Source organism: Etheostoma cragini, chromosome 20 (genome assembly GCF_013103735.1).
Source record: "Etheostoma cragini isolate CJK2018 chromosome 20, CSU_Ecrag_1.0, whole genome shotgun sequence".
In the NCBI taxonomy this organism is placed as follows: domain Eukaryota; kingdom Metazoa; phylum Chordata; class Actinopteri; order Perciformes; family Percidae; genus Etheostoma; species Etheostoma cragini.
The window spans coordinates 16,630,487-16,645,002 of record NC_048426.1 but is presented as its reverse complement, the minus strand read 5'-3'; the positions used below and the strand labels follow the sequence as shown (position 1 = coordinate 16,645,002).

General features: G+C 42.3%; 3 protein-coding genes across 12 annotated transcripts in view; 2 read left to right on the top strand and 1 right to left on the bottom strand.

Moving 5' to 3' along the window:
• mfsd2aa (major facilitator superfamily domain containing 2aa) overlaps positions 1-2,552 on the top strand; it is a 13,871-nt gene extending 11,319 nt beyond the window's left edge. For both annotated transcript variants that reach the window (XM_034857777.1, XM_034857778.1), the window contains 2 exons: positions 1,029-1,205; positions 1,474-2,552. In XM_034857777.1, coding sequence (XP_034713668.1) covers positions 1,029-1,205; positions 1,474-1,516 — 220 coding nt within the window. In that variant the 3' untranslated portion in view covers positions 1,517-2,552. The remainder of the gene's footprint in view (positions 1-1,028; positions 1,206-1,473) is intronic.
• Positions 2,553-5,423: 2,871 nt separating this feature from the next.
• The window catches only part of si:ch211-67f13.7 (uncharacterized protein LOC565426 homolog), a 13,617-nt gene continuing 4,524 nt past the window's right edge, over positions 5,424-14,516 (top strand). The window contains exons 1-10 of one of the 4 annotated variants that reach the window (XM_034857775.1): positions 5,424-6,077; positions 6,150-6,253; positions 6,432-6,538; positions 6,664-6,841; positions 6,940-7,054; positions 7,123-7,202; positions 7,310-7,398; positions 7,641-7,729; positions 7,772-8,038; positions 8,081-8,086. In XM_034857775.1, coding sequence (XP_034713666.1) covers positions 5,586-6,077; positions 6,150-6,253; positions 6,432-6,538; positions 6,664-6,841; positions 6,940-7,054; positions 7,123-7,202; positions 7,310-7,398; positions 7,641-7,729; positions 7,772-8,038; positions 8,081-8,086 — 1,527 coding nt within the window. In that variant the 5' untranslated portion in view covers positions 5,424-5,585. Of the gene's footprint in view, positions 6,078-6,149; positions 6,254-6,431; positions 6,539-6,663; positions 6,842-6,939; positions 7,055-7,122; positions 7,203-7,309; positions 7,399-7,640; positions 7,730-7,760; positions 8,039-8,080; positions 8,287-12,869; positions 12,903-14,516 lie in introns of those variants that run through there. The other 3 variants (XM_034857776.1, XM_034857774.1, XM_034857773.1) reach the window with 3 other exon arrangements.
• Positions 8,658-14,516, bottom strand: part of si:dkey-157l19.2 (uncharacterized protein KIAA1522 homolog) — a 27,919-nt gene continuing 22,060 nt past the window's right edge. For 3 of the 6 annotated variants that reach the window (XM_034857766.1, XM_034857767.1, XM_034857772.1), the window contains 2 exons: positions 10,419-14,333; positions 8,658-9,599 (listed from right to left, as the gene is read on the bottom strand). In XM_034857766.1, the coding sequence (XP_034713657.1) occupies positions 9,544-9,599; positions 10,419-14,333 (3,971 nt within the window). In that variant the 3' untranslated portion in view covers positions 8,658-9,543. The remainder of the gene's footprint in view (positions 9,600-10,418; positions 14,334-14,516) is intronic. The other 3 variants (XM_034857771.1, XM_034857770.1, XM_034857768.1) reach the window with 3 other exon arrangements.

Below are 14,516 nucleotides of genomic sequence, written 5' to 3'. Positions count from 1 at the left end.
GCTGCTTAGAAATTAAGTGTTAACGAGCAGTTGGACAGGTGTACCTAATAAAGTGGCCGGTGAGTGTATATACACACTAATATATACATACTCTGAACAGAAACATTGACAAGAAGGAAGAGCCTGACAAACGCCTCACAAAATTTGACAAATCTTTCAAACTGACCTTTTGTAGATAAAAAAAAGACCAATTTAGCAACTGCATGGCTTATTTCTCGCTTAAAAATTTTTCAGAAACGCATTTTGGTTAACTATTTCTGTAAAATACGAGATTCTGTTCCAAACGAGCCGCCATTATGGTTGGCATTGAAATTTGGGAGAAGCCAAACCCATGTGACATGTTTGTCATTTCTGATTTAAATTTTTTGGGCAACAGTATAGATTGGCGCCACCTGCTGTTATGGAGACATTATGTCTCTCGCAGGAAGTACACTCAAGTCAACGTTGCTTTGGTGTGTTCCGAGCATTTTTTTGGACCAACAGGAGCCAAATGATCAGTCTGACCACCTTTTCTGCCAACGGTCGGCCATTGGGTTGGGGTGTCAGAGCCTTACACACCGTCAGACGGTGCAGCAAAAACGCAGGTCTTGAAGAAGAAAAAAAAAATGCAGTCTGTCTGCGGCAAAAAGTTGAGACCAACTCAACTTTTGGGGGGGAAAAAACGCAACCCCACATCACGCTATGGTGGCCAATCATGTACCCGGGGATCAGATTTGTCAGTTTGTTTTGAGCTGTGGTTTGAGAATCCCATAACACGATTTGATGGATAACAGTTTTGGGAAATATAAAGTCCACTTTTGCTTTGTCGGGGATGTAACACAAATGGGCCGTTTTCATTGACTGACTGACACACACAAACACTACTTTGTTGGTGTGAATGCCTACTAACATATGAGATTTGCTCCATGTTATAGCTTATCAGTCCAGTGGTCACATAATAATCTTATAATCCTTCACCTAACAGTCTTGCTAAACTGTACTCACATCAGCTCAACATTTCTCCCTCTATCTGCCTTTTTTTGTTGCAGATTTGCCGGCTATGTGACTGGGAGCTGCTCACAACCTGAGGCGGTCAGTTTAACTCTGAAGGTGCTGGTCTCCCCTGTGCCTGTGGCTCTTATAGCTGTGGGGCTGTTGATATTGTGGACCTACCCTATTGATGAAGAAAGGAGGCAGGGCAACCGAAAACTACTGCAAGAAATGCTGTAAGTGAAAAGCACACACAAGCACTTAACACGCAACTACGCAGATGCTTGTGCTTGGGATAACCAAACAAGGCTAGACCCCTGTTATGCAGCAGGACCTGTGCATGACCACAGTAAAGTATATTGTATAAAGTTGTGTGCTGTATACCTATGCAAAATTCTAATGAAACCTGTTTTGACCAAGTGTGAGAGTGCATTATTTACCTTGTCGGAACAAAGAAAAGTCCTTTTGTGTTTGAGTCCTGGCTGTTCTACCGTCTTTTAACAGGGACTCTGAGTCTGAAATTTCAGTGCTTGGAAGCAGCGTGTAGCAGCAGAGGACGAGCCAGCCACCACAGCTGCTTTAAGGTGTTTGCACAGGCTATCGAGGGACTCGACCACCAACTCTCTGGACCAACAGAGGAGAGGCCGCAGATCACTGCTGCACAAACACAATCCTCATTATGAGGCTCCCTACAGTGGATCACGCAAGTTTACGTCGCCCTCTATTGGCCGGTCAGTAGCATCGCAGGTGTGAAGTATTTAACTGTTACCTTTTATCTTCAGCTGTGTCCAAATTAAGCTCCAATCTGCTAAAACTAGAAAGCAGACACAATTAAAAAAATTACATAGTTGGTTATATTGGCAGAACTAACGTCCTGGGTTCACTCACTGTTATATTATTTCCTTTAGAGTTTTTTTATTTTTTATTATTCAGTGCCTAGCTGGAACACAGCAATGCGATCTGTTCATATTTTAACCTAAACATAATATCTATTACCAAACTGGACAGTAAAATCTGACCACCTTATCAGTTAAAAGGAAGATAAAACATGTTTTTTTTTTAAATAACATTTAACAACTACAGCTCCTATAAGCATATGGCTCATGGAGCTAAAACATGGAGTTATGCAGATATTGGATAAGGAAATCCAAAGGATTTTTCCAAAGATGTGTTATTTCATTGCATGTAACTGTCTACAGGGTTACTGCATTGTGGGACAGCAGTTTTCATCAACTCCATGTTTACGCTACATCCTAAAATACTAGGTTGGAAACGGGACGCAGCTTGTGATTTGTGGTGTTTATGAAGTATTTATTTGCTGGATGACAAGATCTGACTTTCACTTGTTCAGACTGGAGTCTGATGTTACCTTTGATGTTTAATATGTCTTAAGTCACTTGTGTTTTATTTTCCATTCAGATAGTGCTCTGAAGGAAATAAACAACAGGAGCCCTTATTTACAAAAGGGCATACTACCACTGTTTCACTCATTAGAGTTGTATGGAGGTGTGCTACACTTTCTGCGTTACGTTTTAGGAGTTTCCTGTAGATTTTTCAGAAAGGCAAAAACCTACAGTGTACTTTAATTTTCTGAAGGGAAAATTGCACCTTGTGGTATTATGTAGTGTATATTTGAAACACATCTTTAATAACTAATTTCAATGAGATTTACTGTAGATGTTACTCAGATTATGTAAGGTTTTGGTACTGAAAAGGGTTTCCCTTCCCGTCTTTTTTGTGCCTTAACATTTCAGCCAATCACCATAAGGTTCAAAAGACATTTCTAAAATGTCTTCACTTAGCCTGTTTTCATTTCCGAAATGAAACATGCTTTATTTAAATATTTATTCAAACAAACTATTTAAGGGGTTATAGGTTTTTCTAAAGAAAGCACATGTGTATAATAATGTATCAGCAGTGAATGGTTGGGTCATCTGTGATTTGCTCTGAATGAACTGGATGTAGCACATATCTCATCTTTGTGTTTGTGTGCAGCTGTATGTATGTATGTATGTATGTATGTATGTATGTATATATGTATGTAAATATGTTTTTTGACATTGACTAATATGTAAATCAGCAAATACACAAATGAATATGCTGTTAATTTGTAAGTCTGTAAATAAAGTTTGTCAAAACAGGAAAACTTGGTCGGTCTTTGCGATATCCCAAACTCTACCCTACATTTTGCTTAGAATTTCTAACCAATTGTTTCAGCAGACAACACACCATTCTAGTAGAAATGCATTCAGACAAGTTGTCATAAGCACAGCAGTGGTAGGCATAGTGGCCCTGCCCAAGCCTAAAAAAATATTTTTTATTAAAAAAATATATATTTCAATTAAACCTACAGGCCTGTGTTTCCACTGTACTTGTAAAACTGTCCAATGAACAATGGTGAAACAAACTGGCCCATGGTTTACCTACTGGCTGAAGCACAACTTCCGAGAAAGATGTGAGAGATTTGAAGGGCAATCATGCTTTTGGGAAATGTGGGAAAGATGTGCCTTTCAAATGTTATGAGAGAGATCACAGTACTGCTTTTGGGAATGGTCAGTCCAAAATATGTAAAGTCATAAACAAAGTCTCATATACAGAGGCTGTTAATAGGGTCAATGATGAGAAGGTAGAAAAAGTAACCAACCCTGAAATAGGTATTGCAGAAACCAGTAATACTCCTTCTTTTTGTGAAAAGAAAAAGAAAGTCTCATCAGACGGATCTACATGCGGCCGAACACAACTGCAGGGTAAAGAAGGGAAACATGTTGGTGGATAAAGTACATTTCGTTGCATTCATGTGTAAAGTGGCTTACATTGGGATAGAACAATATGGCAGAAATGAGGGAATTGAAACAATTGCGTAAACAGCAGAAGAGTTCCTTGTGATCTCAAATGAAAAAGTGTAAAACAATACAAGAAATGATTTAGACTAAATGTTAAAAGGTATTATTACACATATACAGGGCTTTGATGAGAGCCATGTGTGATTATGGATGTATGATTCATGAATCTATGGCAAAAAGTCCCCTATAAAAACTTGACAGGCTACAATACAGAGCATCAAGACTTTGTTTGGGAGCAGTCAAATCCACACCTGTTAATGCATTGCTTGTTGAATCCAGTAAACTGCCATTACATATGAGGAGAGGTAAGTTGTCACTATCCTACTGAATACGAACTGCACAATTGTGCGGAATAAACCTTTTTCTGGTGAAGGATTTGTTTGCTTCATTAACAAAACAACAGAAATGAGATCATATTCATCAGCAATTATTAACATCAGCATTACTCCATGGTTATATCTCCAACCCAAGGTTAATCTTCATATGCTTGAAAAGAAAAGAGTGGACAGTGAGGAACCTTAACATTGGGTATTTGGTTCAAGAATATTGAAATAAATGTTCTTATGATTATATCAAGATTTATACGGATGGATTTAAACATTTAAATAATGAACACGTATGAGTGTTTTTGATATAGGATTAGTAGAGAATTCCCAACAGGCAGAACAGCGGTAATCATCAGTCTTCAGTGGATAGAGGAGGTTAAACCGTAAAAAAGTAAAAGGTAAAAGGTACTTTATTGGCTCCTACACATACATTTAATGAAATTCTGCATGTAACCCATCCCTCAAGGGAGTAGTGATATGTTCAGATTATATGAGATATAAAATCAAGTTAATCAGTTCGAGAGGATCTTTAATAGATGCATACAGTACATGGTAATGAATATACTGTAAAGCAGTTAGGAGTCAATGTACATTTCTATTGGATACCAACACATGTTGAAACTAAGGGAAATTAGACAGCATATAAATTTGCTAAAAGTGCATTAAACAACATTGATAAAGATATTTTAGAAATTAGTTTTAGGAGGATAGAAGGAAACTCAATTAATAATCGTGAAATAAGGACATTTTGGCAAGAACTCTGGAATAATGACAGTAAGGGTAGAGATTATTTCAAAATTTAAAAAAGTCGGTCCAATTAATAAATAATACAGGTAAATGTAGGGAAGAGGACACCGTTTTTGCTGGAGTAAGATTAGGACATACTGGATTTAATGCTACTTTATATGTAATGCAAAGACAGTAACAGATAAATGTGAGATTTGTTATTGTAGGGAAACTGTTGAACATGTACTACCGTAATAGTTTGTAGGACGTTTATCGTAGAGAGGACGAGATTGAAGGACAGGGTGATAGATTTATGAAGGGAGTGGAGCATTAAAGGACTGTTAGAGACAGAGGATGAACCAGTGATAAACAAGAACAGGTTAAAGGGGCTTTTTATTGATGATTTAAAGTCAAAGGCTACTACACACTCTGGTACAGTAGGTGGCGCCATGCATCTTCAAACGTTGGTTTGTAGCCCGCCAATAAACTAAGAAGAAGAATATTATATCGAGAAAATTATTTTTAAAAAGTGGAACCAAAGAAAACTGCCAATACTTCCAATTAAAGAGCAAAATCGACCAAAGCGAAGCTTAACTTCGCCTGTTTGCAAACCGGATGCCAATTCGTCCGAGTCGCAACTAATTAGCTCCAGCCGTGCCCGAGCGCTGGTTTCACGCGCAGAGTTAAATAGGGAAAGGTAGAAGGACTGCAGTCTGTTGCGATGAAAACAAAGTGGCGTCCCTATATTTTGTGGAGTGTTTTTTCACTTTGCCTCCTCAACTGTGCAATAGGCACTTATGAATCTCCATTTACCAGAAAAAAACAAGTTTTCAAACTGGGTGGTACACTGAAATCCCAATCAATTAAACAGTCAAGAACAGACGACAGAAAATCCTCTCGGAGGTTACCTACCAGCACTTCTCCAATGTCTCCACTCAGTTCCCAAAGACCTTACCCTCCTCTGACACCTCGACCCATGCGTCCAGGGGATCCCGAGGCAAAAATCCAGGCGGAATTTGCTTACCTCCCAGACGTTTCTGTAACCTGCTCCGCGTCCGACGTTGTCGTGCGGGTCAAACCAGCTTTCTACGGTCTGGGCGCAGGTAAAGAGGAGCTGAAATTAGGCAGCGCCTGCAAAAGCAACGGGGTTCTCAGACCATACGGGGACCTGCTTTTCACGTATCCTCTTACAGCGTGTGATGCCGTGCGTGAGGTATGATTTGTCATTCGTTTCCAGACTCCTAATCATAATGTTAAAATCGTAATGTGTCTCTCTCTTTGACAGTCGCCCACCGGGTATCTGCTCTACAAATACGAGCTCCATTATGAGCCTTCGCCAAAGCGTTCATCTCAACGGATCAATGTCGACATTGAGTGCCGTTATCGGAGGTGTGTGTGTGTGTGTGTGTGTGTGTGTGTGTGTGTGTGTGTGTGTGTGTGTGTGTGTGTGTGTGTGTGTGTGTGTGTGTGTGTGTGTGTGTGTGTGTGTGTGTGTGTGTGTGTGTGTGTGTGTGTGTGCGCGCGCGTGTGCGCATGTTTTAACAATCTCCAAAACAAACCTGTCCAGGAGCCACCATGTGCATCGTCTGACTGTGCGGCCCACCTGGGAAACTGCTATTATGCATAAAAGGCTGAAAGGAAGTCCAAATGACTTCCATATAGAGTTGATGGATGGTATGTTTAAACAACTGTGGATTATAGTGATTAAGAACTTCTTTTATTTTCAGTGCAATACTGTTTTCGTCTTTTATGCTATTCCTACTTAATCTGCTATTTGATTCAATATATTTAACGCCTAGATTCATGGAGAACACCAGCCAAGTCTCTGGTGTACGAGCTTGGAAAGACTGTTAATTTCCAGGTCTCTGCTCCTCATCTTTCAACTCGTGGAAAACTGTACATCAAAACCTGCTATGCCACACCATACAGTGGCTTGAAATCAAATACACTCAAATACACCATCATTGACGATTTTGGGTGAGTATTATGCACAGTAGATGCTACATTTAATCTCACCCTTGGGGTCCTGATTTGCAATTTAACTGAGATTGACGTCATATTGTTGTCATCCGCAGCTGTTTGCTGGACAGCAAGAGCGACCCAGGGGCCTCTCAGTTCATCTCTCGGACAGATAACACCCTAAGATTCTCCCTGAAGGCTTTCCAGTTTAATTCTGACCCTTACACCGAGGTGAGCATGGATCCCAATTCTCAGGATTCACAGATTTAACTGTTGCTTAACCCAGTTTACATGTTTAGGTCAGAATTCACTGCAAATTGTTTGTCACACCTGAGGACCCAGGTCCTGCACACAAATCATGCACCTACAGAGGGAACGGGTAAGTGTTGACACTGAGTTCAATTAGCCTACCATTCCAGGGCTATAGGTGGCTTTTTCCACTGTTTCCATGTGGATTAAGAATATTTTGTGCATTTGCCGTGATAGGTGGAAGGCCCTCACTGGTGATAACTCTATATGTGAATGCTGTGATTCAAAATGTGTGACCTCTAAACACCGGAGGGCCATGATGGAAGGTATGTGGCAGTTTTTTTTTTCTTGTCTTTTTTAAGCCTTGATTTTATTTCAATGATAGTTATACACCCATTCCTTCTTGGATAGATTGGATCGTTGTGGTTGTTTTAACTTGCACTGCAAGCGTTATACCTCTAGCTGACAATTATTTTGTGCCAAACTAAAAAACTATCAATGAAAGTGCTCCTTCGTTTTGTTTGTTTTTTATTAAAAAATAAAAATGCCTACATCTCTTTTTCTCAAGGCTCTGCCAGCAGTGGGTCATTGTTGGTCTCTGATCAGCCATATGCAGAAGATGGCTTTCTACCGGTCAATATGAGCAGAGAAGGAGAGGCCACAATACACCATTATGTCGATGAGCTGCACAGAGACGAGACCCTGTGGAAAAGTGCAGAAGTAGTAAAGTATGCCGATAATGACAAAGTGCAAGACTACGCAGATAAAGAAGAGGATGAGGAAAGTGGCGTTGTCAATGGAGTGATAACTGAACCTGATTTAGATGAGTTAGGTTTTTGGAGGAGGGTCTTAGTGAAGAAGTCTGAAGGGGAAGATGGGTCAGGGTATGTATTGGAGGAGGGATTCAAAGGAGGAGAAGATGAGATCCATTTGAATCAGAAGGAAGGTGAAGTGTTGCGTCACTGGGTGCAGTTGGAACAAATGTTCACATCAGAAGTCGGCCAACAGAGAGAGGTAAATCCGCTGGCCTCTGAGAGCAGGGAAGAAAACGGGAAGCATACAGATAGAGGTGAAGATCGTGACGGGACAACAGCCTCTGAGGTGGAGTGGAAGACTGCTGACAGTCTGGCAGATTTCCGAGAGGATAGTGAGATGACCTGGTATTTCAAATGGAGTTAGCATTAGTTTATTGAATTGTTCGGTCGTCTGCTCAAAGACTGTTGTCACTTCCATCAGAACTCCATAAGACTTATTTCAATAAAAAACGTAAAAATGCAGTGACATTTTTTTTTAAATGACTTAAAACCAATACATTTTGTTTACACAGGTGGCATGCTCATTTCACAGAATCTTTTTGTGCACCTTGTGGTCCGGTGGCCGCTAAGGAAACCAAAACCTCCGCGTGTTCAATTTGGAAGCGATGATCAGAATCAAAACTACATTTTCAAAAAAATTCTAATGAGAAAATGATTCTATTGAATCGTCATTTTTTAAACTATTCCAAGTTAAAACCGGTTTTCGATGTCCAATTCTACTCAAGAAGAAAAGGCTGAAGTAAAAATGTAACTGAACATCAAAATAAACAGACACGTTGATCTGTCCATATATCTTTATTCTTTTCCATTATAAATGATTTATTACAGTGTATGATACCAGTTTGAAAAATATAGTTCAACACAGAAAGATCCCACTGTTTGAGCAATAACTGAGGAAAGGCAATACCGCCATTATCGGTAACTAAAAGCAGCAGAAAATGAGTCTAGTATTGCATTACATGTCTGCTCATTGTTTCTTTGACATTAATGGTCACGCCCAGAGAGAGCTTTGAATTATAAAAAACAAGATTTCTGAGAACATAAATTTAGAAACAAGAGCTATACAAACAAACTTGATTTAAATGAAATTAGGGTGCAATAACATTGCAAAGAAGACATTCTGTATGTGGAGACCCTCGGAACATGAAAACAGGAAAAATAACTTAATTCATATTTTTTAACATATAATTGGTGTGGAAACTCTTTTAAAGAAATTACAGAACAGAGGAAAGATCCATTATTACTTGATATGTTAAATGTACAAAATCATGCTATATTTACAGATGAGCGCCCCAAAGTCCCATTGTAATGAGTACTGACTAAAAAAGCTCTGATACAACAGGACATAAGTGGTACAATCAATGTTTGACACTAGAGGGTGGTATATTCCCATCTCCTGCAAAGGTAAAGCTCAGAAGACCCTCAGCAAAAGAAAATATGCTGTCTTCGCTCTTAGTAAAATGCTAAATGAGTATGTGAGAAAATTAAGACCCACGCCATTAACATCAAAGTCAAAGGATTTTCGGATTTTCTTTTAAATCTTTGAAATAAGCATCTATCCAAATCCAGTTTATTTTCATTCAAACACAAAGACCAACTTGCAGCAGATTCAGTGTTACTGGTATGTCCTTCCCAGGTCTCCTTCAATCTTTACAATCATGTCATGCCTCCTTCAACAGTACCTGCTGTCCCATTTGTTATCTCCGCAGCATCTGAGGTTGGAGAATTTAGGCAGCATTAGTTTAATAGTGTGCAGAAGAGTTGTACAATAAAATAAAAACAGATTTTTAGCCATGATAGCCGCGTGGCTCTAGGAACGGCGAGCTAAGTTAGTTGCTCCAACACTTTGGTCCAGACTAAAATATCTCAACACAATTCGATGGATTGACATATGATTTTGCATTCATGTTTCCTTCAGAATGAATTGTAATCACTGTAATCTCCCTTTAATTTGTCCAGTACTATGAAGTACTTTTTGTTTAGTGCAGATTTTTCTATAACATTAGCATGCTATCAAGCTACGATGCTGGACAGGGTAAACATGCTAAAGCTGAATTCATGCAATTTGAGGAGAATTCAAAAAAACAGGAAAACCTCCCGTTTATCCAACTACATTGTCCCACAACAGATAACACCACTGTTAACCTTGTTGCCACTTCACTGAAATAGCCTCAATTAGCTATTTTGTACGTTTTAAACCCAGTACAAACAATACGTTTTTCTAAATTAGCTGAATTGATTCCATAAGTTGCAATATCATCATTTATTTAGATTACAGTTTTGGAGCTGACATTAACTGTTTCTCTCACTTAGTTGCTCATTATTATGGTCCAGTTAAATAATATGACATGAATGCCAGCATGTTGGAACTGTCATTTTGAGCATTATAGCATGCTGACATTAGTATTTAGCTCAAAGGATTTGCTGTGCCGAAGTACAGTCTCACAGAGCTGCTAGCGTGGCTGCATAGGCACTTAGTCTTGTTAATTGTTTCCTTAAGCGTTTTATTTATAATGATCAATCTCTCTTACCCTCAATACTCGCTTGCATTGCTTCCTGTCCTGCAGTTTGCTCCGTCTCTTCACACTCATTCTCTTTGCCCTTTGCTTTGGGTTTTCTTGCAACAGGTGGTGGCACCTTGAGTCCCTGCTTCACCGACTCCGCTTGACTCACCACATTCTTTTGTACAGTTGCCATGGTCTCCGGTGGCAACTTGGTCTCAATCACCACCTTCTTGTTACTCTTGGAGAAGATAAAACTTGCTGTGGTGGAGGGGGACTTACGGAGGTCTATTGGTGATGTTGGTGAGTTTAAGCTGAGGCGAGAACCCGGGCCGGTGTTTGATCTGGCTGCAGTTCTCAGGCGGATAGCCTCCTGTAGGTTCATGGAAGGAGAGGAAGTCATGGCAGGAGGAGCCTTTTTTGTAGGTGAGGCAACTCTGGATGAAGATGCAGGTAGAACCAATACAGACTGGGACTTGGGCAAAGCTGGATGTGCAATAACTATGGCAGGTGGAGAGGTGGGTGGTGGAGAGTTGGGCGGTGGATTGATGGGTGTGGTAGAGACGATGATCAGGGACCTTCTGATGGGCTTCTGAGGAGCTTCGCCACTGGCAGATGAGGTTTGGCCAAGATTGCTGGGCTCCTGCTTCCTCATGGTGACCTCAGACTCTGGCGGTTCCGGAGCTTTAGGAGTCTCAGGGCTGCTGTTGACTGATCGCAGCTTGACCTTCTGCAGAAGGGAGGGGGTGACAATAGGAGTGGGTCCCTTCTGTACAACAAGAGCAGAGGTCAGCTCCGCGGTTTGGTTTTCTGTGCTTGCAGGACTCGGCTTGTCCTTTATATTGACAAGGCCCTGCCCAGGTAAAGGTGGAGGTAAAGGAATGTTTACAGGTTGATAAGTCAGTTCTTGAGCCTTTTCTGGTGAGGGAGACTTTTCAAAAGCTAGTGGGACAGAGACTTCAGATGGTGGTGAGAGGGAAGGCTCCTGGGTTGCTGGGCCAACAGTGTTTGGGAGTACAACCTGAGGTTGGTGGAGAAACTGTATGGGAGCTGGAGGGGGAATACTCTGCGGGGGAGTGAGAATACTGTTGAATGAAACTACGTTAGATCCAGATGTGGATAGGCTACTCTCTTGTGGAAGATCAATCTCCTGCTCTGATGACTTGGGTTGTGACGGTAGGGGTGGTGGCGGTGGAATACTATGTGGTGGAGTGAGCTTGATAACGGGTGTCGCTTCTTCAGAAGATTGACATGCACTTTCTTGAGAAGAAATATCTTCAGTGGACAGAGTGCAGATCTCTTTATGAGGCAGAGGGGAGACCTCTTCAACTGGTGCAGTATGTACCACCGTAACCAACGTGCCAGAGTCGTAATTACCATTTGTAGGGGGGCTCTCTTGAACCATCGGAGGAGAGGACTCTTTCGGCCTCACAGGAGAAACCTCTTTAGGCGGCAATGGAGAAACCTCTTTTGGTGGTGACGGCAAAACCTCTGTAGGTGGTGGTGGAGGAAAGACCTTTTTAGGCATAGGAGGGGAGACTGCTTTAACTGGTGGAGGGGGAGCCATATATGATGGGGGAGGTGGGATACTCAGGGGTGGAGGTACAATCCCCTGGGATGTACTGGGCTTCTCAGGTTCAGTCTCTGCGGCCACCCTAACACATTCTGTTTTCACCACTGACGTAACATTACCAGGAATGGATCTCTCTGGTGGCACCTGAACAGGTAGAACTATCCCCACCTCAGCAAACATTGGGGGAGGTGGGAGAGGGAAATCAACCTGATCTGGCCCTGCTTGTGCAATTAGTGGAGGTGGTGGGGGCCAGGACAACTCGGGGGACACAACAACTGATGTGACAGAAGAAATCTTTGTGGAGTGTTTGGTGGGAGGTTGGAGAGGAGGGTGCACCGGAAGAGAGGGAGATGGAGGAATGCGCACTAATGAAATGGCAGGTAAAATATCATTGTCAGTCTTTACCTCTGTAGTTTGTGTGGATGTCTTTTTGGCTTCTTCTTCTTCTTCCCTCACTGCTGCCAGCCTTCCTTCACGTTTCTCTACAGCCTTCACTAACATCCCATTTATTAAGTCACTTACTCTTACTTTCTCAACTTCTTCTGTTACTTTGCTATTTCCTTTCATATCAACATTCAGCTCAGCCAGTCTGTCATTGTTCTCTTTTTGAATCTCTGCACTCAAAATCTCACTTTCTTGAACTTTCTTTGTCTCCAGCACATGTACAAATCCATTACCGGACTCCACTGTTAAAGCCGGATTCTTGTGTTTCCTTTCTACCACCAAGCTTTTCACAGAGCCCTCTGTAGATGCTGAAGGAGACTGCCTCTGTTGTCTCCTGTCCTTTGGATTTTTCTTTATGATGGCATAAAGGTTATCAGGTACCGGGGGTCCTAGCAGCAGCTCAACGGAACGCTTGCTATGAGCCCATACCTCTGGAGGAGGGGGTGGAGGTGCATGGACTTTAGGTGGCGGAGGAATGTTGAAGAGTTCTCTTAAGGCCCTTACAGAAGGGCTGACACTGAAAGCATCAACTGGGGTGTCGCGTTTGAGATCATCTGGTGGCGGGAGAGGGGATGAAGTTAAAGCAGCAGGAGTGGACCCGGGAAATAACCTTTGAAGCTTTGCTAAGATGATCTTATGCCTTGGAGCGGTGTACTGGGGCTGTTTAGAAAGCTGCGGGGATCTGCCATCTTGACTGGAGTAGCCACTGGATGGGGATATTATTTTGCTAGGATCATTCTCCTGTAGTGGTTTCCGCATCCCCTGTAAAGCCTCTTTGGACACCATTACATCAACCTTTGCACCATCAGCCTCTGCTGTTATTGCCTGCAGCGGCAACCTGATGGGACTGAATGACACAGAACATGAGGAGTCGTCCAGAGAACTGGTGTCAGCATTGTATCCAGGGTTGTCTATGGTTATTGAGGGCACAGGAAAAGATTTGTTTTTATCAATTTCCTCACCAGAGGGATAGGCGTTTTGGAGAGGAGATTCCCTTGAGTTGATCCTATCCTCTGCCAGATCACGTGACCGTCGCTTCATCTTACTGTGAAGGGAATAGGAGCGGCTTGGAGGAGGAGGAGCCCTCTTGGGCTTCATGACAGAGAGGCTACGCGCAAACGAGCCCTCTTTCTTTATCCCGTCTCCCTTAATAATGAGCTGGCCATTGGAGGTGCATTTTGAAGCCTTGCTGATTGAGGAGTAAACACTTATTTTGTCTTCTTTAGCAGATGCATCTCCATCCTGTGACCTCATCTGTCTGGGGGTGCTGCTACTGGAGATGGTAGAAGAGTCAGAAACCAAGGTCTCCGACGACTCAGAGTTGCTCCAACAAGAGCTGTCAGACATATTGGAAGGATTGTAGCGGGAGGCGGAGGTGATGTTGGAGGCTCTGGAGGAAATGGTTCTTGAGGAAGAGGCTCTAGAGGAAGCACGGGAGGGGACTGGGCTGGACAGCACCAGGCTGCTCTTGCTGACGGTGCGGACGCTGTTGCGACTTCGTCCACGGCTGATTTCCACTACATCAATTGAGGGTGGCAACACAGCATTGGGAATGATTTTGGACATGTAGGGGGCCTGGGGTGACATGGACATGACAAGGCCTGGTGGCTCCTGCTGGAGGCTGTTGGCAGTGGTCATACAGGGAACGGCCAGGGACTGAGGCCTCTGCCCACCTGACATGGCCGGGCCCAGGTGGTGCAGCAGGGCCAGGTCATCCCTATGACCAGCATGGGTGGCACCGAGCTGCTCGAGTTGCCCTTTGTTGAGGGGATGGATGACGTTCATGTGCTGAAGGCTAGCACTGGCTCCCTTTTGTGACTGTGCTGCCTGCTGTGTCCCATCCGTGGTTGTGCTGTCGTCAGTTTCACCATTATAAAGCTGTTCCTCATCTAACCTCCGAGTCAGAGACCAACCAACTCTGTCCAGGCCTGAGAGAAGACAAGTACACATTATTAGTTAAGGAAATAAACCTGCAAAGAAATCATCCGTATATTTATTGTCTGCGTAGAAGACAGTAACATAAACATATTTAAAACTATGATGGTTCTGAATGTAGAGCATGCAATTGAAATAGTAATTCATAGACGGATGGATTTTGTCAGTAATACGTT